The following is a 23,443-nucleotide window of genomic DNA, read 5'->3' as shown; positions in this document are numbered from 1 at the left end:
TGTGCCTTTCCAAATCTTGTCCAATCAATTGAATTTACCAAAGGTGGACTCCAATCAAGTTGTAGAAACATCTCAAGGATGTGGGTATTGTGTGTAGATTGAGTTAATGCTGTAAATAAACCGGTTGTTGTCACCCCTCAGCAAGTTTTCATACAGAAATCGGTCTCCTCAGTCATTATTACATCTGCCACATTACATTTCATTTTATTTTATTTGCATATTGTAGGCACAGATACAAAAACTTTGACACATTGAATTTACAACATGCATTGCACACTATAACACACTTGAGCTATAAATTATTTCTGATGTAAATCAAATTGAATTTGTCACATGCGCCGAATACAACAGGTGTAGACCTTACAGAGAAATGCATACATTGTTGGTTAAGGGCTTGTTGATCTGTGACAGGCAGAGAGCATATGCAGGTTGCCACCCCCAGGGTGTCAGATTACAGGCCCAGCATTCTACAGGAATCCTTTATAGCCAGCACAGAGCACAGCTAGGGATAAGGCCTGCAGGTAAATTATTATTATTATTTTTTTTTACAATGTAACTGAATTGTCAACAGAGAAGCATGCTGAGCTGAGAGGATAGAACCCTAGCAAGTGAAGTTTTCAGTGGCGCCACCTGCAGGCCTTATCCCTAGCTGTGCTCTGTGCTCGCTCTGTGCTGGCTATAAAGGATTCCTGTAGAATGCTGGGCCTGTAATCTGACACCCTGGGGGAGGGGCTCCGGAGTTTCTATCTGTGGGGGAGGGGCTCAGGGGGAGAACTCTCTGATTGTCCAGAAAACCAGTGACAGATTTAAATCCCCCCACAGAGGCAACCTGCATATGCTCTCTGCTTGTCACAGATCAACATACAGTAAGGCATAGAGCTGTAGTAGGATCTTTGGGTGGAAGCAGATAAATATTATTTTAGATCATAAAAATATAGGCTTTACAATTTTGTTTTGTTTAACAACTTCAGTTTTGTATGACTTCTATGAGAGAAATAATTGACTTAGTCTTTGCCAATAAGTAGATTGCTTTTCATCAAACGTAACATACGGCAGACCTTTTCTGGAAGGGCATACTAATGATTTATTAACATAGGCCCAAGCCAAGTCCTAACTGTAGTTCTGTTTGTTGTCAATGAGAACTGGGGGAGAACGGTGAGTTATGTGCAGTTGGGCTTCATCGCTAGTGTTCATAATTACTCACATCTCCCGCTCCACTTCCCCCCTCCCTCTTCAATTTGATACAAAAGTACTTGCATTGTCAAAGCAACAAGGTTTCTCTTTGAAATGTTTAAAAAATGTCTCCGCTCTCTCTCCAGCCATGCTGGGTTCGCCCGGCGCCAGCCTACAGAGTGCCATCAATGCCACGGTGGGCACGGGCCCTCCCGGCAGCTCCCCAGGTTCCTCCATGAACAGTGGCGGTGCCAGCAGCGGGCACATCGACCCCAGTTCCATGCAGCGGGCCTACGCTGCCCTGGGCCTGCCCTACGGTAACCAGTCCCCTGCTCAGGGACAGGGAGGACCTGGAGGACAGAACACAGCCCAGGGAGGGCAGCAGCTACGCTCCATCAATGCACTAGGTAAGAATGTTGCTTGGTCTCATTGGCGTTTTAGGCTAGGTTACTGTAAAGCACTTGAGGACAATGGGATTAGAGCATCTGCTGAATGACTAAATTGTAAATGTAAAAATGGGTTGATAGATGCATACGATTGATTCAACTGAATTGAATTTTGGGTTTGCAAATATGCACAATTTGAAATCCCAGAGGATGACATCCCAGAGACATGAAATAGTTATTTAAAACCAATGATTGGTTTGTTTGATTGGTTGACTCGTTAATTCATTTTGGTATTGTTCTCTGTATAAGGGTCCCGTGTGATGAGTCGAAGGGGTATAGTGAGGGTATTGGTCACTGTTTTGGTGGTAATGCTGCCTCTGGTTGGCTCTGTTCTCTCCCAGGCACTAACATGAACATGGCCGGAGGAGGGGTGGGCGTGCCCTCAGAGACAGGCATGCTCTCGGACTCATCGCTCCCCTCGTCGCTCAACAAGTGAGTCCGCTCACCCATTTGGATTGTCTCTCTGAAATCTGTGCCCTAGATCACTCCAACTGGGTGGTACAAAGCTGGGCCCACTACGGTGTACAACAGCACTCAACATTTTTACAATGAGCTCCAAAAGTATTGGGATAGTGACCATTTTTTTGTTTTGTCTCTGTACTCCAGCACTTTGGAATTGAAATGATCAAATGACTGAGGTTAAAGTGCGGACTGTCAGCTTTAATTTGAGGGTATTTTCATCCATATCGGGTGAACCGTTTAGAAATTACAGCACTTTTTGTACATGGTCCTCCCTGTTTTAGGGGAACAAAAATATTAGGACTAATTCACATGTGTATTAAGGTAGTCAAAAGTGTATTTGGTCCCATGTTCCTAGCATGCAATGATTGCATTAAGCTTGTGACAACAAATTTGGTGGATGCATTTGGTTTTTGTTTTGTTTGTGTTCCAGATGAGTTTGTGCCAAATAGAAATGAATGGTAAGTAATGTATTGTCATTTTGGAGTCACTTTGATTGTAAATAAGAGAATATGTTTCTAGAGACGTATACGTTAATGTGGATGCTAATATGATTACGGATAGTCCTGAATGAATTGAGAGTTAGTTGCACAAATATCATGCCTTCTTGACATGCCAACTTCTCACCATTACAATAACAGGGGAGGATATCATTTTATATCATACCCCCAAGACATGCTAACCTCTCACCATTACAATAACAGGGGAGGTTAGCATTTTATATCATACCCCCAAGACATGCTAACCTCTCACCATTACAATAACAGGGGAGGTTAGCATTTTATATCATACCCCCAAGACATGCTAACCTCTCACCATTACAATAACAGGGGAGGTTAGCATTTTATATCATACCCCCAAGACATGCTAACCTCTCACCATTACAATAACAGGGGAGGTTAGCATTTTATATCATACCCCCAAGACATGCTAACCTCTCACCATTACAATAACAGGGGAGGATAGCATTTTATATCATACCCCCAAGACATGCTAACCTCTCACCATTATAATAACAGGGGAGGTTAGCATTTTATATCATACCCCAAGACATGCTAACCTCTCACCATTATAATAACAGGGGAGGTTAGCATTTTTGTGGGGGTATAATATTTGTGCATATAACTTTCTCACTAATCATTATTTACAGTTCATTCAGGACTCTCCGTTATCATGGTAGAATCCACATTAATGTAGATGTGTTTAGAAGCATATTCTATTCTTATTTACAAGTGACCCCAAAATGACACTAAATGATTTACCATTCATTTTATTCAGACCCCTTCACTTTTTCCACATTTTGTTACAACACAACCTTATTCTAAAATGTATTAATTAAAAACATTTCCTCATCAATCTACACATAATATCCCATAATGACAAAGTGAAAACCATTTTATAAAAAAATATATATTTTAGTATTCAGACCTTTTTGCTATGAGACTTGAAATTGAGCTCAGGTGCATGCATCCTGTTTCCATTGATCATCATTGAAATGTTTCTGCAACTTGATTCGAGTTTATTTGGAAAGGCGCACACCTGTCTATATAGTCTATATAAAGGTCCCACAGTTGACAGTGCATGTCAGCAAAAGACAAGCCATGAGGTTGAAGGAATTGTCCGTAGGACTCCTAGACAGGATTGTGTTGAGGCACAGATCTGGGGAAGGGTACCAGAAAATTCTGCAGCATTGAAGGTCCCCAAAAACTCAGTGGCCTCCATCATTCTTAAATGGAAGAAGTTTGGAACCACCAAGACTCTTCCTAGAGCTGGCCGCCTGACCAAACTGGGCAATCGGGGGGAGAAGGGCCTAGGCTTGATGGCCTAGAAATCATATCTCGTTTTTTTTCTTTCTTTTTTCCCCCCAAACGTATGGGTGATTCACGATATCTATGCATTTCAAACAGTCTGCAATAATCTAATGAATTCAGGTATTGTGAAGTTATACCTATACTAAATATAAGCCTTCCACAACCATAAGACACACTAATAAGTTAATTATTTGAACCTGCTGCTTTTTGGGGGGGGGGGGAATATCACTGATCTGGCTTTCAAGTCTGAAAATGCATTTTTTTTTGTTACAAATTGAGCAAGAACCATGCATAATGCACATTCACTAATAATGACTAACTTCTTGTAGCAGGCATTCTAGAACATTAACATAGGTCTCATCAGCAGTCTCTCACGCACAAGCCCACGTTTTAGTGAGTAGCCAGATAATATTTAAATTTCAAGTTGAGCCAACGTGTCTATTTGCTTGCTAACAAGGTAGAACAGTTGAATTGCTATGAACACACTCTTCTGTCCATCTCCAACTGTTTGAACTGCATGTTAGCCTGTCCACTTTGTTCAAATGTTGAAATCAAGTGACCTACCTTATTTCTTAGAATGAGAGCGATTTGCTAATTCCTTGTGTTTTATGCTTATTGCAAGTTTATAAAAGACTAGACAGCTAGTATAATAGACTGACTAAAGTGTTGCTAACGGTACGTGGTACCACAATGCCGTGCGTGTCAAACTGAGCATTCATTTTCCTGAATCGGTGTTCATTCATACTCTTGTTTTAGTAGTGTCTGCTCTGCACACAATTTGAGTAGTTGAGACATACAAAGGATATTGTTAGAAATGTAACTTCTGTATTATTCTCTGGTGTAAATGGGAAGGTGCACAGAGGAGCGAAACAAACCAGACCAAAAATACAACACGAGAACAAGCGGACATAAATGCTCATAAAAACAAAAAAGAACAAAACCTTCATCCTTGCGATACATTTGGAATATCGCGCAAAAACAAATTCGAATTAATCTAATTAATTTGATGTACCGCCCAGCCATAAGAAGGGCCTTGGTCAGGGCGGTGACCAAGAACCCGATGGCCACTCTGACAGAGCTCCAGAGTTCCTCTGTGGAGATGGGAAAACGTTCCAGAATAACAACCATCTCTGCAGTATTCCACCAATCAGGTCTTTATAGTTGTGGCCAGACGGAAGCCACTCCTCAGTAAAAGGCACATGCCAGCCCTCCTCAGTAAAAGGCACCTAAAGGAGACTCAGACCATGAGAAACAAGATTCTCTGGTCTGATGAAACCAAGATTGAACTCTTTGGCCTGAATGCCAAGCGTCACGTCTTGAGGAAACCAGGCACCGCTCATCACTTGGACAATACCATCCCTACAGTGAAGCATGGGGGTGCCAGCATCATGCCGTGGGGATGTTTTTCCAGCGGTAGGGACTGGGAGACTAGTCAGGATAGAGGGAAAGATAAACAGCAAAGTACAGAGATCCTTGATGAAAACCTGCTCCAGAGCGCTCAGGACCTCAGACTGGGCAACGATTCACCTTCCAACAGGACAACGACCCTAAGCACACAGCCAAGACAATGCAGAAGTGGCTTCAGGACAAGTCTCTGAATGTCCTTGAGTGGCCCAGCCACAAGAAGTGAAAGTCTGAATACTTTGGTTCACCCGATATGGATGAAAATTCCCTCAAATTAAAGCTGACCGTCTGCACTCTAACCTCATTGTATAATTTCAAATCAAATGTGCCAGAGTACAGAGCCGAAACAACAAACAATGTGTCACTGTTCCAATACTTTTGGAGCTCACTGTATATTCTATTTAAATAGTAGCTTTCATGATGAAGAAAAAAAATCGGCACAAAAACATCTGTTTTCGGCTTAGTTCTAGTGAAACACGTCAATTCTGGTCTTCATTTTAAAAGTTTGAAAGTGTTGATCTGGCTCTTTCTACCCTTAGCGGTTCTACTCTACCATTGAAATCGTGATGTGGAGGCACCTTGAAGGTGCCTCTACGTCATCTCAAAGGGAAGAGTTTGGTATGAAATCCACTCCCTTGTAGATGTGATGGGTGGTACCACCTCAAGGCTTACTATAAAAGCAGGTGACAGCAAGCTTTATTTGACAATGGTCTTGGTAAGTGGAGTGTGCCAATCAATATATTTTGCGTGACTCTTCCTTGACTAGACCACTATTCAAAAGGCAGTAAGGCACATTTCCGCATATGACCAAATGAAATGTTTTTGCTTACTGTTTCATACACATCTACATGATTAACCAAGAAAAAATATACATGTGGGCTATGAGGATTATACGTTTATATTCATAGCTACATCCATCGTAACAAGAAATGGATAACAATGGTCATGTAAACTCATATTTTCTTTGCTATGACTGATGGCACAGTGCGCTAAAACAGTTGGCTCATATTTCAATGGTTGTGAGTTGTAATCCTACATGTGGCAGATATATTTATAAATCCTTTATTTACAGTATTCATCCCGTGCCCACACACTTCTAGTTCTGAAAAGTGAAAGCATACCTGTGAGACTGGTCGGCCTGGTAGTAGTTGTAGGTTTTTATACACTACCCAAGACCAACCTGGGAGTTAATTTGAGTATTGGAAAAATAGTTACTGCAGTGCTGATTGAATTGAGCCCCATATCTTAATTTTCAAGGTGATGATTGCACTTTTCCCAACACAATGCTGCAAAAAATGTTTCCACATTTCAAGTATTTCTTTACACCCCGTGGGAAATTGGAACTTACTCCGCATGCGCCGATAGATGTCAGGAACTCCCCACCTTACCACTGAGTTAACAGGGCAGATAGATGTCAGGAACTCCCCACCTTACCACTGAGTTAACAGGGCAGATAGATGTCAGGAACTCCCCACCTTACCACTGAGTTAACAGGGCAGATAGATGTCAGGAACTCCCCACCTTACCACTGAGTTAACAGGGCAGATAGATGTCAGGAACTCCCCACCTTACCACTGAGCTAACACTGAGCCCCACCTTACCACTGAGTTAACAGGGCAGATAGATGTCAGGAACTCCCCACCTTACCACTGAGTTAACAGTGCAGAGCCATATTTGCTCACAATGCACACTATTATCAGAGCGTGTCAGTGGATTTCTGGTAAGTATACTTTAGTGAGAAGTGTTGGGATCAGGTACAACTTTGTTTACCCAACCCCAAAATGAAAATTTAAGAGCAATTCCCCACCACTTCTCGCCTGAATGCGTTGTTTGAATATATGAAAGGGTTGGGAATAGGCTGAAATTGGGGTAAAATCCACTACATGCCACTCTTTCTACTCAGTTACTTGACACAGCATTACACAAGTTATTCTCTCATAGTTACCTTGGTGTTACTCTTATGATGACATGTTTCCTAAGCGGTCTTGCTCTCCTCTCTCCGTCCTCCAGTCAGTTGATGCCAGACGGGTTGGGCATGGGGGGCATGGGCAACCTGCCGGGCGCCAACCCTCTCTCTGCCTCGGGGGTGAGGAAGACGTGGCACGAGCATGTCACTCAGGACCTACGCACCCACCTGGTGCACAAACTGTAAGTACCACCAAGATGCTTACATTCTCTTCTGCAATGTTTTTTTCTCCTCAATGACCATGAATCTATTGGGGTTTAATAGGTGGACAACCCACATGGTTTTGCCACCATAGGGCTAAGGGTATAGGAGTTGATTTGGGATTGGCCCACTGTGTTCACTTACCTCGCCCGTTCAGATCAGTGTTATGAAAGGAAAAGCAATTTTCTGATTGAGGTTGCCGCTACCTCAACTCACTCTTTAATTCTCCCTTTATGCTGTCCCTCTTTCCCTCCACCATCCCTTCCTTCTTCTCCCTGTCCTCCTCCAGAGTACAAGCCATATTCCCCACCCCAGACCCCGCAGCACTGAAGGATCGGCGGATGGAGAACCTGGTGGCGTACGCTAGGAAGGTGGAAGGGGACATGTACCAGTCTGCCAACAGCAGGGTAATGAACTCCAGTGGAGGCTGCTGAGGGGAGGACGGCTCATAATGGCCGGAACTGAGCGAATGGAATGGCATCGAACACATTGAAGCTATGTGTTTGATGTTTTTGATACCATTCCGCTCCAGCCATTACCAAGAGCCCGTCCTCCCCCAATTAAGGTGCCACCAACCTCCTGTGATGAACTCACTACTGCTTGAAACGCCAACATAGGCTGCATCCCAATCGCCACCCTTCTCCCTTAGTGTGCACTTTAAGTAGCTGATATAACATTCAATAAAGTAAACAAAATATATACTGAACAAAAATATAAACGCAACAATTTCAGCTATTTTACTGAGTTACAGTTCAAATCAGTAAATCAGTCAATTGAAATAAATAAATTAGGCCCTCATCTATGGATTTCAAGTGACTGGGCAGGGGAGCAGACATGGATGGGCCTGGCTTAGGCATAGGGCATAGGCCCACCCATTATCCCTATTAACCTATTGGGGAACTAGGCCCAGCCAATCAGATTGAGTTTTTCCCCAAAAAAGGGCTTTATTACAGACAGAAATACTCATCAGCTGTCCGGGTGGCTGGTCTCAGACAATCCCGCAGGTGACGAAGCCAGATGTGGAGGTCCTGGGCTGGCGTGGTTACACGTGGTCTCCAGTTGTGAGGGCAGTTGGACGTACTGTCAAATTCTTTAAAACGATGGAGGTGGCTTAGGGTAGAGAAATTAATTTTAAATTCTCTGGCAACAGCTCTGGTAGACATTCCTGCAGTCAGCATGCCAATTGTACACTCCCTCAACCTGAGACGTATGTGGCATTGTGTTGTGTGACACAACTGCACATTTTAGTGACCTTTTATTGTCCCCAGCACAAGCTGCACCTGTGTAATGATCATGCTGTTTAACCTCTCTTGGGTAGGGGGCAGTATTTTCACGGCCGGATGAAAAATGTACCCAAATTAAACGGCCTACTACTCGGGCCCAGGAACTCGAATATGCATATTATTAGTAGTTTTGGGTAGAAAACACTCTGACGTTTCTAAAACTGTTTGAATGATGTCTGTGAGTATAACAGATCTCATATGGCAGGTAAAAACCTGAGAAAAATCCAACCAGGAAGTGGGAAATCTGGTTCTTGTAGTCTTTTCAAGTCATTGCCTATCTAACACACAGTGACTAAGGGTTCATTCTGAACTTCCTAAGGCTTCCACTAGATGTCAACAGTCTTTAGAACCTAGTTTCAGGCTTTTCCAGTGAACAGAGAGCGAACAAGAAGGCCGGGAAGTTGGTGACTCAGAAAATGACATGAGTTTTGTGGCGCGCCATCACGTGATGAGGTATCTTTGTTCCAAAACGTTTTTCAAGACATTGGAATCGTCCGGTTGGAATATTATTGAAGTTATGTTAAAAAGGCCCTAAAGATTGATGCTATACAACGTTTGACATATTTCAATGAACGTAAATATAACTTTTTTTTTAAAACTTTTTGTCGTGAAATTTTGGGCGGGCTTCCTACATTTGGAGTAGCTTACTGAACGCGCAAACAACAAGGAGGTATTTGGACATAAATTATGGACTTTATCGAACAAAACAACATTTATTGTGGACCTGGGATTCCTGGAAGTGCCTTCTGATGATCGTCAAAGGTTAGTGCTTAATTTTAGCTGAATTTCTGGTATTTGTGACCCCTCTCCTGCTTGGAAAATGGCTGTGTGGTTTTTCTTGTTGTACCTGTCCTAACATAATCTAGCTTTATGCTTTCGTCGTAAAGCCTTTTTGAAATCGGACAATGTGGTTACATTAAGGAGAAGTGTACCTTTAAAATGGTGTAAAATAGTCGTGTGTTTGAGAACTTTGAATTATAACATTTTGTTGTTTTGAATTTGGCGCTCTGATTTTTCACTGGCTGTTGAATAGTGTGAACCGTGGGTGCCACCTGCCCAAGAGAGGTTAATCAGCTTCTTGATATGGAACACCTGTCACATGGATGGATTATCTTGGCAATGGAGCAATGCTCACCAACATGGATGTAAACCCATTTGTTCGCAAAATTTTAGGAAAATAAGCTTTTTGTGCGTATGGAACATTTCTGGGATCTTTTATTTCAGCTCATGAAACATAGGACCAACACTTTACATGTTGCGTTTATATTTTTGTTCAGTATACGTTATTTCTAATATCGTGTTGTCAATTTCTGCAGGACGAGTATTACCACTTCCTGGCGGAGAAGATCTATAAGATCCAGAAGGAGTTGGAGGAGAAGAGGCGCTCGCGGCTCCAGAAGCAGCCTGGCCCCATGGCAGTGGGGGGCCCAGGGGCCCAGCAGCAGCCTGGCATGCCTCCTCAGCCAAACTCCATGGGTCCTGGCCAGTCCCCACGGCCAGCCAGTGAGTACCCTCCTCCCTGAACCTCTGGAGACCCCTCTATTGAAGGAGGGAGTAACATAATCACTTATGTTTATTATCATCCTATTACCATTACCAACCCTTCTTTTTATCAGTCATGCATTGACGGTGGAAATTTGACTTAAGTGAAATTTAGCATTTGGGCCTATAACAGGATAAGTTTGGTTAAAGTAGGTGTTTGAGGCTGTACTTAGCTAATTTGGAAGCATTGGTATATGACATGTTGACCACCTCTCATCCTCCTCTCTTTCAGATGGATCTGTGCCTATGCCCAACGTGCCAAATCAGATCATGCCTCGCATGCAGGTGTCTCAAGGTACCAGTCCTTCTCCTACACTTAAACACTTTTTCTCATCCTCCTTTCATCCAGACACAGTCAACTGCTCAGTGACTGTCAACCCCCCTGGTGGCCAATTGATTATATACTATAATCACTAACACAGTAAAGGGTAAATACTCCCAATACGCAAATAGTGTAAATGGTTTATTCAGAAACTGTTTCTCCATAAATGTTTATTTACATAATTAGAGCCAGTGTTTCCCCTGTATTCATTTAAAAAGCTAAACGAATGAAACCAATAAAATAAACAATGAATTTTGGAGTACTTTTGGAATGGCTGAATTACCGACCGGGCATGCGGGGCATATGCCCAGGGGCCCTGATTTTTGCATGAGAACACAGAATTAGCCGTGGCAAAATGAATAGAATTGCAGGAAATTAGCTTTCACACAGCAACATTTTCTGTCAGCTCCATGACAAAATGTGTAGATTTGCTGAAAAAATGTGTACATTTTTCTCTTGGCTCCATGGGGGGAAAATTAGCTTTGTTTTGATCCAGAAAAACCTTGCTTATTGCTAATAAAACACCTGCCTGATAATATGGAATGGTGCCTTGTACGTTTTTACCAATATGCTATTGGCCTCATGGTGTCTGCACAATTTTGGAGTAGAATGTATTTTTAAAGTCACTGTAAATGACATCAGTCATTCTACAAAAAATATCCTGGAGCGCCCTTTTGACTTTTTCCACCGTGGCAAAACAAATTATAGTGGAAACACTAACAGGAAATTAACAAGTTTGTGAAAAGTTATGACTTAGTGCCTAACTGACTCAGTGGCTCCTTCACCTGCTCATCAGAGCATAGGATTATTAATTACAACATCTGTGTATTGTAGACAACACTAATCCTGTGTGTGTGAACTGTATGTTTGTGTGTGCTTCTCCTCTCCCATATAGGAATCAATCAGTTCAACCCCATGGCGATGCAGAACGTGCAGATGTCCCAGGCGCCCATGGGGGCCCGCGCCGCCTCGCCCATGAACCACTCACAGCAGATGAACATGAGCTCTGTCCCAGCGGTGAGACCTCCATGCTCCCTCTATGCACCACTTAACTCTTTCCTTCCTTCTGTATCTCCTTCTCTCACTTTCTCCTCTTCTCTCTCACTTCTTCTTCCCGTCTTCCTCTCCCCGTCTTGCTCCTTCTCTCTCTTCCTCTCCCCGTCTTGCTCCTTCTCTCACTTCCTCTCCCCGTCTTGCTCCTTCTCTCACTTCCTCTCCCCGTCTTGCTCCTTCTCTCACTTCCTCTCCCCGTCTTGCTCCTTCTCTCACTTCCTCTCCCCGTCTTGCTCCTTCTCTCACTTCCTCTCCCCGTCTTGCTCCTTCTCTCACTTCCTCTCCCCGTCTTGCTCCTTCTCTCACTTCCTCTCCCCGTCTTGCTCCTTCTCTCACTTCCTCTCCCCGTCTTGCTCCCTCTCTCACTTCCTCTCCCCGTCTTGCTCCCTCTCTCACTTCCTCTCCCCGTCTTGCTCCCTCTTGCTCATGACCCTGTTTTACCTCTTGTCCTCCACTAGTGTCTTTAGAAAGACACCTACACCTCCTTGAGTGTTTTAAACAGGGATTCAATTAGATTTTATTTATACACAAACTACTCCACATTTTCAAAGTGAAAGAAAGTTATTAAAAAAATAGCTGAAAAGTAAAACTGGCAGGTTGTCCTCTTAACTTTTTACCTGGGCTTTGGTCCTTTCATATTTATTTTGATCCTGACAAACTCCCCATTCCCTGCCGGTGACAAGCATACCTGTAACATGATGCTGCCCCCACAATACTTCAAAATGGAGAGGGTTTCGCCCAACCCTGTAGTTTTTAATTTAGGCCAAAAAGTGTTGCAATATTATTTACAGAATGGATGATTAGGAATGGATTTAACACAGGCTTCTTCTCACTTTGTCATACAGCCCAGTAATATGGAGTGAATCCAATGTTGTTGATCCCTTTGTGCTTTCAAGTATTGTGGTGTCAGCTTTTTACTTTTATGGGTAATGCTTATTATCAGCAGTGACTGGGGAGGTTGTTGGGATCAAAATAAATATGGAAGGGGCAAAGACCAGTTAAATAGTTACTTAACTCACCTCAATCTTCTGAAAACCCTGGGATAGGGTTTTGTTTTTCTGTGGGACAATTAAACAGATTTTTATGCAAAAGACCCACCAAAATGGCTTTCCAAGAGGGTTTGTGAGTGGTGTAGTCTGTCCTGACTTGAATCTGCTTAAACAAAATCTGCGACAAGGTTTGAATATTGCTGTCCGTGTTGTAGCTTAGACCCTACTTTACATCATATGAGGTTTTTGTGTTGAGAGACAACATGGCCTTGAATACAGGGTGGGTGTCATTTCAATGGTATAATAATTATTCTTCCAATGGACCTATCCCTTCAGACCACTGCAATTTAGCTGGTACACCATTGAAATTGAAATGTAATTGACATTTTAACTTCTAATTACTACCACAAAGATATTGCGGCCGGTCCACCTACCGTCGAATGTCAGCTGAAATGGTCATGTCGATTCTATTATCTGTATTTCTATGATTTCAGTAGGTTTCCTATGGAAGATTGACAAGAATACTTTAAAACAACATATTCCCATTCAACATTCTCTGATGTGTGGACCTCCAACTGTCTTTGTGCTACCATTTTTGAAATTTCAATTTGATTCCCATTTTAGTACATTTATCAGCCAAAACAAGACAACCAAAAACGAGAGCATGTTGTTTCAACCGATGGCGGGCACCACACAAAAACCTCAGATAATGTAAAATAGGGTCTAAGCTACATGTGAATATGAGAGAAATAAATCTGAGTATAAGCGTTTTTAGCTAATTGATGTTTTAATGTTTAAGAAAATATATTATAAACATTAAAAAAAATATATAAATAGTTTGAGCTTTTAAATATCATCACTCTGAACCCTTTATCTTGTCCAGTGATGAAGACATGGATGTCTCGTCAAATCAAATATTTAGCAGATGTTATTGCTGGTGTTGTGAAATGCTTGTATGGTGGGCTATGCAAAATAGGTGAACTTTGAGCAACTTTATCTCTTGAATATTTTGGCATTCAGGTCCAAAATGTCACTTTCTGAGCACATCTACAATAGGCAAATATGTATGGAATGTTTTATTCAAATTAAAAGGGGTGCTGTCAAAATAAATGAATTGAAATAAATGTACCCTGTAGTCTCCTTGTTTCTACTGGGAAAGTGGTTGAGCATTGTATGTCTTAAATGAGTCGGGTTGGATTTTTACTGTTTATGGTTCTGTACTGTTTAATGTTTATCTACTTCTGGTTGTTGCTGCCTCTCTTCCTTCTGGTTTTTAATCAGCACACTGTTAGTTTATTATGCCTCAGGCCTTTCATAAGGAGTATTGTCTTGGTGGCGTGTGTGTGTTGTATCCCATTCAGACCTGGGTTTAAATACTTTTCTACATATTTAAAAAACGATGAGCATTTCCTTTAGCCCACCTGGAGTAACAGGTGGGTGGGGTTTGCACTTTTGACTATTCTATTGGTTCCATTTCACCCAGAAACCTCAATTAAGCACAGCTGAAGTTTAAAAAATAATGAATTTTAAATAGTATTTGAACCCAGCTCTGATCTCATTTAGATGTGTAGTTATTCTTGGCAAGGTCTCAATGCAAGATAGAGGTTTCCTCTCTATAATGTGTCTGTTTTTCTTCTCCTTTTCCCAGATGGGCATGTCCCCATCCAGGATGCCCCAGGTGCAAGGCATGATGGGACAGCACGCCAACAGCATGGTGGGACAGACAGCCAATCAGAGCCAGTTCATGCCCCAGAGCCAGTTCTCTCCCAACACCGCCCCTGGCGGGGGAATGATTATGAACAACCTGGGCTCCCTCGGCCAGCCGCAAGCACAGGCAGCTGTCACTCAGGTGAGGAGGGAGACTCTCACACAGATGGGGCTTGTGATCTGTTGCATTGATAATCTCTGCTGTTGGTTTGATCATATTTGAAGAAGCTGCTTTGTATGTGTTCATGGTTGTCAATATAAGTGTAGTGTTAGAATATGTATGTGTCTGAGTGGGTAGGTTTGTAACAATGTGTGAATATGTAATAGTAGATGGAGCTCTAACTGTAACTTCTGTATCCCAGCCCCCCCTGCCCCGCGCCACCCCTCCACCCAACGCCTCGGCTAACCTGCAGCAGCTCCAGCACCCCCACTCCCACCCACCCCCCAGGCTCAGCCTTCACCGTCCTCCACCCCCACTCACGTCCCCAGCGGCGGCCTCCCCGCCCGGCCCCCCTCGACCCTGGGCATGCAGTCCCCTGCTGCCCCCTCCCAGCCGCTCACGCCCCTGCAGCATCAGCAGCCGGGGACCCCCAGCCTGACGCAGCCCAGCTCAGTACAGCCCCCCAGCACGCCGGTAAAATACCTGCTTAGGCTCCACAACACACTTATAGGGAGTTATCCTGACCTGGTGAACTGACGAGGAGAATTCATGGCTAGTTATATTCTTTCACTAGGGCCCAGAGTATTTCCTGCTTAGGTCATATAGTCAGGAAAAAAATAGATGCTGTTTTTTAAGCAGCCTTTTGTTACTGTCACAGCACCTCAGTGCTGTCATGCAGCTTTTCCACATTTAAAAAGGTCTATTGAAGGAACAGCATGCTTGGAGTGATACTAAAGCTTTATTAACACTATGGTGTTTCTTTCACATGCCAGCTCTTAATGACTTGTTGTTGTGCCAGTCAACAGTTATAGCCAGCACCCAGCCTTTGCTTTGAAGGGTTATTCTCTTATTTTTCCCCTCTAGCTGTCCCAGGCGCCAGCCAGTATAGATAACCGCATGCCCACCCCAGGCTCGGTGGCAGAGGTCCACTCCCAACAGGCCCCACCAGACATGGCCCAAACGGAGCACAAAGCCGAGCTCAAAGACGAGGACGAGGACGACGACTGTGGCTCGGGGAAAAGGCAACCCAGCGACTTCAAAATGGAGGTGAGTCCTAGAATCAATATTGACTACAAGACGCTTGACCAACCAGAGCTTTCTATTTATATGTACATTATGAATGCAAGTGCTCTTGGATGGAAGTATTAAAATTCATATGAACTCATCTTGTTTATCTGGTACAGTGTCCACGTTGCCCTCCATCTTTCAAAACGTAGTGTCCTACAGATTTGTCTAAGTGCACCCTCTAAATGTATTTGTGCCCCACAGCAGGACGAAGACCCAAAAGACACCAAACCCCTCACGGTCAAGGAGGAGGAGCCAGACGGGGCGGAGCCTAAGCAGGAGCCAATGGAGACAAAGGAGGAGAAGAAGCTGGAGATTAAGAACGAACCCAAAGAGGAGGAGGAGGGCAGGGCCAACGGCACGGCAGCATCCACCTCCCCCACCCAAAACCGCAAAAAAAGTGAGGACCTGGTTTTGTGTAAAACTAGCCGGGGCCAGGAGTTTATCCAATGACTAGTAGTTTTTCCCCAGCTGGTCCTATCTTATTGCAGCTCTTCCCTCAGTTATGTCAGTCCTTGCCCTTACCCTGTTTAGTTTATTAGGATCCCCATTAGCTACTGCAAATGTAGCATCTACTTTTCCCGGGATCCACATGAAATGTACAAATACATGACAAAGTACAGAACCGTAATAGACAAGAACAACAAGATATTACAATAAAAAATACAAATAAAATAAGAGTTTTATATTGGAAAGACGCCAAGAGACATGCTATTTAAACACTATATTCTTATATCCATTTAATGAGATCTTTAGAGGAGAGGTGCTGTGATTCAATATGTTCTGTTTTTAAAGCTAAGAGAGCAACCTCTGGCGGCAGAGCATTCCACTATGAGACGGCTCTATGCATAACTGAGCCACACATTCAATCTGTTTTTGGTTTGGGTGCTGTGAAGAAACCCATAGTGGTGTGTGTGGTGTGGTATGTCTGTTTTGTAGTGTATGCAATAGATTATACAAGTGGTTAGGCATTTTCAACACGTTTCTTAAAAAGACTAGAAGATCATTTCTCCTCAACCATCAAAGACTATCATGCATGTTGTTGATATTTGTTCTGTGTATGCTGCTCTGAGCCAGCTGCAACTTTGCCAGGTCTTTCTTTGCTGCACTCGACCATATTACCGGACAGTAATCAAGATGAGCTGAGAACAGAGCCTGAACAACTAGGACAGTTGACCTTTGTCAAAAACACAGAGCATCTTTTTACAAGACATACCTCTCTCCCCATCTTCACAACAACTCTTGTCAATATGACTTGACCATGATAACTGACCCTGTGAAGACACTGAAGCGTTCTGAATGTCAGATAGAAATAGAATAAATAGAGCCTTCACGATGCCCCTTTTCCACTTGACATATTATACTTTTTGTTCGTAATGATAGATTTGTATGATGTTGTACATGATTGATTTGAATAGAGCCCTGACCGCTCTGTCCTCCCTGCAGTCTTTAAGCCAGAGGAGCTGCGCCAGGCCCTGATGCCCACACTAGAGGCCCTCTACAGACAGGACCCAGAGTCTCTGCCCTTCAGACAGCCTGTTGACCCCATGCTGCTGGGCATCCCCGTGAGTACACACAGACACTTCGTGTACACACACTTAGTCGTACACCCTGAGTTTCTCTCTTGATTGGTTATGCCTAGTCATGTATTGATATGAAAACAATTGACAAATTAACTCGGTACTCAATTCTTTACAGATTTCATAAATATAGCCGAGGCTCAATAAGGATTAAGGATCTCTCTCATAGCTCTGACCAGAATGATATGGACATGGTTATCAGTGAAGCTCTCTCACAGCCACATTTCATTGATTGTCCTGAAGCTTGATAGTGAATGATAAAGCACTCTCTACCATGTTCATGTGATTTTTGTCAAGACACATTGCAACGCTGATTCCTGTGACTGTACTGTCAGTACCACTTAACCTCTATGGGCTAGGTGGGACGCTAGCGTGCCACCCGTGGTGCACTCCATCAACAGCAGGTGCATTTCAAGAGCGGCAAATTTGAATCCAAATAAATGTCAAAATTCAAATTTTTCAAACATACAACTATTTTACACCCTTTGAAAGATAAACATCTCCTTAATCTAACCACGTTTTACGATTTCAAAAAGGTTTTACGGCGAAAGCATAAATTTAGAGTATGTTAGGACATTTACAAGAGTTGTGTGTAATGTTTTGTCAAGTCAAAGACAGGGTCACCAAAACCATAAAACCAGCTAAAATGATGCACTAACCTTTTACAATCTCCATCAGATGACACTCCTAGGACATTATGTTAGACAATGCATGCATTTTTAGTTCTATCAAGTTCATATTTATATCCAAAAACAGCGTTTTACTATGGCATTGATGTTGAGGAAATCGTTTCCCTCCAATAACCGGCAGTCAAGTCAGCGTCACAAATTAAATAATTAAAATTAGAAAACATTGGTAAAATATTATATTGTCATTTAAAGAATTATAGATTTACATCTCTTGAACGCAATCAACTTGCCAGATTTAAAAATAACCTTACTGGGAAATCACACTTTGCAATAATCTGAGCACTGCGCCCAGAAAAATACGCGTTGCGATACAGACTAGACGTCATGTTGGGGAGATCTAAAATCGAAAATACTATGTAAATAATCCATTACCTTTGATTCTCGTCATCAGATGTCACTTCCAGGTATCACAGGTCCATAACGAATGTAGTTTTGTTCAAAAAAGCTCATCATTTATGTCCAAAAATCTCCGTCTTGTTAGCACATGATCTAAGCCAGCCGGACTTCTCGTCATGAACGAGGGGAAAAAATATATTTACGTTCGTTCAAACATGTCAAACGTTGTATAGCATAAATCATTAGGGCCTTTTTAACCAGAACATGAATAATATTCAAGGTGGACGAATGCATACTCTTTTATAACGTATTGGAACGAGGGTACCCAACATGAACTCGCGCGCCAGGTGTCTAATGGGACATCATCGTTCCATGGCTCTTGTTCGGTCAGATCTCCCTCCAGAAGACTCAAAACACTTTGTAAAGGCTGGTGACATCTAGTGGAAGCAATAGGAAGTGCCAAAATATTCCTCAGCCCCTGTGTTTTTCAATGGGATAGGTTTAAAGGTAATACAACACATCAGGTATCCACTTCCTGTCAGAAAATGTCTCAGGGTTTTGCCTGCCAAATGAGTTCTGTTATACTCACAGACACCATTCAAACAGTTTTAGAAACTTTAGAGTGTTTTCTATCCATATATAATAAGTATATGCATATTCTAGTTACTGGGTAGGATTAGTAACCAGATTAAATCGGGTACATTTTTTTATCCAGACGTGCAAATGCTGCCCCCTAGCCCTAACAGGTTAACTCTCTTCTAACCATTCCCCTCCTCCCCCCTCCAGGACTACTTTGACATAGTGAAGAAACCTATGGACCTGTCCACTATAAAGCGTAAGCTAGACACAGGTCAGTACCAGGAACCCTGGCAGTACGTGGAAGACATCTGGGTCATGTTCAACAACGCCTGGATCTACAACCGCAAGACGTCCCGCGTCTACAAGTACTGCTCCAAGCTGGCCGAGGTGTTTGAGCTGGAGATAGACCCTGTCATGGTCAGCCTGGGCTACTGCTGTGGCAGGAAGGTGAGATGATAGGAGGGAAGGAGGAGAGATGGAGGGATGTTAGTGGAGGAAAGAGGAGTAGAGCAGGAGGTTAGTGATGTTTGAGCTGGAGATAGACCCCGTCATGGTCAGCCTGGGCTACTGCTGTGGCAGGAAGGTGAGATGATGGGAGGGAAGGAGGAGAGATGGAGGGATGTTAGTGGGGGAAAGAGGAGTAGAGCAGGAGGTTAGTTGTGTTTGAGCTGGAGATGGACCCCGTCATGGTCAGCCTGGGCTACTGCTGTGGCAGGAAGGTGAGACTGAGGGAGTGGAGGAAGAGTAATGGAGGAAGGGAGACTACATGTTTTGTGATCTGGAGAAACACTCAGCTCTAATTGTAGGTTATCGTGAGGGCCAGGAGCAACTCGGCTCTAATTGTAGGTTATCGTTAGGGCCAGGAGCAACTCGGCTCTAATTGTAGGTTATCGTTAGGGCCAGGAGAAACACTCAGCTCTAATTGTAGGTTATCGTTAGGGCCAGGAGCAACTCGGCTCTAATTGTAGGTTATCGTTAGGGCCAGGAGAAACACTCAGCTCTAATTGTAGGTTATCGTTAGGGCCAGGAGCAACTCGGCTCTAATTGTAGGTTATCGTTAGGGCCAGGAGAAACACTCAGCTCTAATTGTAGGTTATCGTTAGGACCAGGAGAAACACTCAGCTCTAATTGTAGGTTATCGTTAGGACCAGGAGAAACACTCAGCTCTAATTGTAGGTTATCGTTAGGGTCAGGAGTTACCTAAATAGGAAGAACTTGTGTCCCTTGATATATGGGCCTGTTAGCCAGGTTTGGGCTATAGACGCCCTCAAGGTGGGAAACCATGGCACATTGCTGCTGATGACCTACAGAAAGTTTTCAGACCCCTTTTTCCACATTTTGTTACGTTACAGCCTTATTCTAAAATTGATTAAATAAATATCAAGCCTTATCAATCTGAACACAACACCCTATAATTACAAAGCAAGACCAGTTTCTTTATAAATGTTTGCAAATGTATAAAAATGTTAAAAGTGAAATACCTTACTTTACATAAGTATTCAAACCCTTGTCTATGAGACTTGAAATTGAGCTCAGGTGCATCCTGTTTCCATTGATCATCCTTGAGATGTTTCTACAACTTGATTGGAGTTCACCTGTGAAAATTAAAATTGATTGGACATGATTTGGAAAGGCACACACCTGTCTATATAAAGTCCCACAGTTGACAGTGCATGTCAGAGCAAAATCCAAGCCATGAGGTCGAAGGAATTGTCCGTAGAGCTCTGAGACAGGATTGAGTCGAGGCACAGATCTGGGGAAGGGTACCGAAAAAAATCAGTGGCCTCCATCATTCTTAAATGGAAGAAGTTTGGAACCACCAAGACTCTTCCTAGAGCTGGCCGCTCGGCCAAACTAAGCAATCGGGGAAGACGGGCCTTTGTCAGGGATGTGACCAAGAACCCAATGGTCACTCTGACGGAGCTCTAGAATTCCTCTGTGGAGATGGGAGAATCAATCAATCAATCATGTTTTTATTTTTAATTTTATTTTAGCCAGAAGAAAGCCCTTCTTACGTCAGCTAATGTCACACAGTGCTGTACAGAAACCCAGCCTAAAACCCCAAACAGCAAGCAATGCAGGTGTAGAAGCACGGTGGCTAGGAAAAACTCCCTAGAAAGGCCAGAACCTAGGAAGAAACCTAGAGAGGAACTAGACTATGAGGAGTGGCCAGTCCTCTTCTGGCTGTGCCGGGTGGACATTATAACAGAACATGGCCAAGATGTTCAAATGATCATAGATGACTAGCAGGGTCAAATAATAATAATCACAGTGGTTGTCAAAGGTGCAACAGGTCAGCACCTCAGGAGTAAATGTCAGTTGGCTTTTCATAGCCGATCATTCAGAGTATCTCTACTGCTCCTGCTGTTTCTAGAGAGTTGAAAACAGCAGGTCTGGGACAAGGTAGCACTTCCGGTGAACAGGTCAGGGTTCCGTAGCCGCAAGCAGCACAAGTTGAAACTGGAGCAGCAGCACGGCCAGGTGGACTGGGGACAGCAAGGAGTCATCAGTCCAGGTAGTCCTGAGGCATGGTTCTAGGGCTCAGAGAGGAGAAATACTCCAGATATGACTGACCCTAGCCCCCCCGACACAAACTATTGCAGCATAAATACTGGAGGCTGAGACAGGAGGGGTTGGGAGACACTGTGGCCCCGTCCGACGATACCCTCGGACAGAACCTTCCAGAAGGGCAATGATCTCTGCAGCACTCCACTAATCAGGCCTTTATGGTAGAGTGGCTAAACGGAAGCTCCTCCTCAGTAAAAGGCACATGACAGCGCGCTCTGAGTTTGCCAAAAGGCCTCCCAGACCATGAAAAACAAGATTCTTTGTTCTGATGAAACCAAGATTGAACTCTTTGGCCTGAATGCCAAGCGTCACATCTGGAGGAAACCTGGCACCATCCCTACAGTGAAGCATGGTGGTGGCAGCATCATGCTGTGGGAGTGTTTTTTTCTTCAGCTACAGGGACTGGGAGACTAGTCAGGATCGAGGCAAAGATGTACAGAGTGAAGTACAGAGATATCCGTGATGAAAACTTATTCCAGAGCGCTCAGGACCTCAGACTGGGGTGAAGGTTCACCTTCCAACAGGACAACGACCCTAAGCACACAGCCATACAATGCAGGAGTGGCTTCAGGACAAGTCTTTGAATGTCCTTGAGTGGCCCAGCCAGAGCCCGGATTTCAACCCATTTGAACATCTCTGGAGAGACCTGAAAATAGCTGTGCAGCGACGCACCCCAGCCAACCTGACAGAGCTTGAGAGGATCTGCAGAGAAGAATGGGAGAAACTCAACAAATATAGATGTGCCAAGCTTGTAGCGTCACCTAAGAAGACTGAAGGCTGTAATCGCTGCCAGAGGTGCTTCTACAAAGTACTGAGTCAAGGGTCTGAATACTTTTGTAAATGTGAATGCAAGAATGTCTGAACCTGTTTTTGCTTTGTCATTATGGGCTAGTGTGTGTAGATTGATGAGGGGGGAAAAAAACATTTTAATCAATTTTAGAATAACTGTAAGGTAACAATGTGGAAAGGGTTCTGAATACTTTACGAATGTACTGTCATTTAAGAGGATACAATGCCCTGCAATTCTAATCAAGTTTTACTGGTCACATACACATATTTAGGGGATATTATTGGTCACATACACATATTTAGCAGATGTTATTGGTCACATACACATATTTAGCAGATGTTATTGGTCACATACACACATTTAGCAGATGTTATTGGTCACATACACACATTTAGCAGATGTTATTGGTCACATACACATATTTAGCAGATGTTATTGGTCACATACACATATTTAGCAGGTGTTATTGGTCACATACACATATTTAGCAGATGTTATTGGTCACATACACATATTTAGCAGATGTTATTGGTCACATACACATATTTAGCGGATGTTATTGGTCACATACACATACTTAGCAGATGTTATTGGTCACATACACATATTTAGCAGATGTTATTGGTCACATACACATATTTAGCGGATGTTATTGGTCACATACACATATTTAGCGGATGTTATTGGTCACATACACAGATTTAGCAGATGTTATTTCACATACACATTTAGCGATGTTATTGGTCACATACAAATTTAGCAGATGTTATTGGTCACATACACATATTTAGCAGATGTTATTGGTCACATACACATATTTAGCAGATGTTATTGGTCACATACACATATTTAGCAGATGTTATTGCGGGTGTAGTGAAATGCTTGTGTTCCTAGCTTCAACAATGAAATAGTATCTAACAATACACACAATCTAAAAGTAAAATAATGGAATTAAGAAATATATGAATATTAGGTAGAGCAATGTTAGAGTGGCATTGACTAAAACACAGTAGAATAGAATACAGTATATACATATGAGAGGAGAAAAGCGGTATGTAATCATTATTTGAACTTTATTAAAGTGACTAGTGTTCCATTATTAAAGTGTCCAGTGATTCCAAGTCGATGTATATAGGACAGTAGCCTCTAAGGTGCAGGGTTGCGTAACCGGGTGGAAGTCGGTTAGTGATGGCTATTTAACAGTCTGAAATTACACGACACGAAACATCCTCAACTAACCCCTCCAGACATGCATAACCATGCGCTGCTGTGTTTACTGTGTGACAGACAGCCACCTGTATGACCCCAGGGCTAGATGGT

The 23,443-nt window shown here is 43.0% G+C and overlaps 1 protein-coding gene across 1 annotated transcript in view; it reads left to right on the top strand.

Annotated features, from left to right (window-relative positions):
* Positions 1 to 23,443, top strand: part of LOC106601889 (CREB-binding protein) — a 91,676-nt gene that overhangs the window by 49,703 nt on the left and 18,530 nt on the right. The window contains 12 exon segments of the mRNA XM_045715637.1: positions 1,320 to 1,580; positions 1,961 to 2,051; positions 7,304 to 7,441; positions 7,750 to 7,867; positions 10,060 to 10,246; positions 10,518 to 10,580; positions 11,503 to 11,624; positions 14,298 to 14,498; positions 15,381 to 15,563; positions 15,786 to 15,981; positions 17,028 to 17,146; positions 18,973 to 19,212. Of these exon segments, the coding sequence (XP_045571593.1) occupies positions 1,320 to 1,580; positions 1,961 to 2,051; positions 7,304 to 7,441; positions 7,750 to 7,867; positions 10,060 to 10,246; positions 10,518 to 10,580; positions 11,503 to 11,624; positions 14,298 to 14,498; positions 15,381 to 15,563; positions 15,786 to 15,981; positions 17,028 to 17,146; positions 18,973 to 19,212 (1,919 nt within the window).

Source organism: Salmo salar, chromosome ssa03 (assembly GCF_905237065.1).
Source record: "Salmo salar chromosome ssa03, Ssal_v3.1, whole genome shotgun sequence".
In the NCBI taxonomy this organism is placed as follows: domain Eukaryota; kingdom Metazoa; phylum Chordata; class Actinopteri; order Salmoniformes; family Salmonidae; genus Salmo; species Salmo salar.
This window is presented reverse-complemented; position numbering and strand designations above follow the sequence as displayed.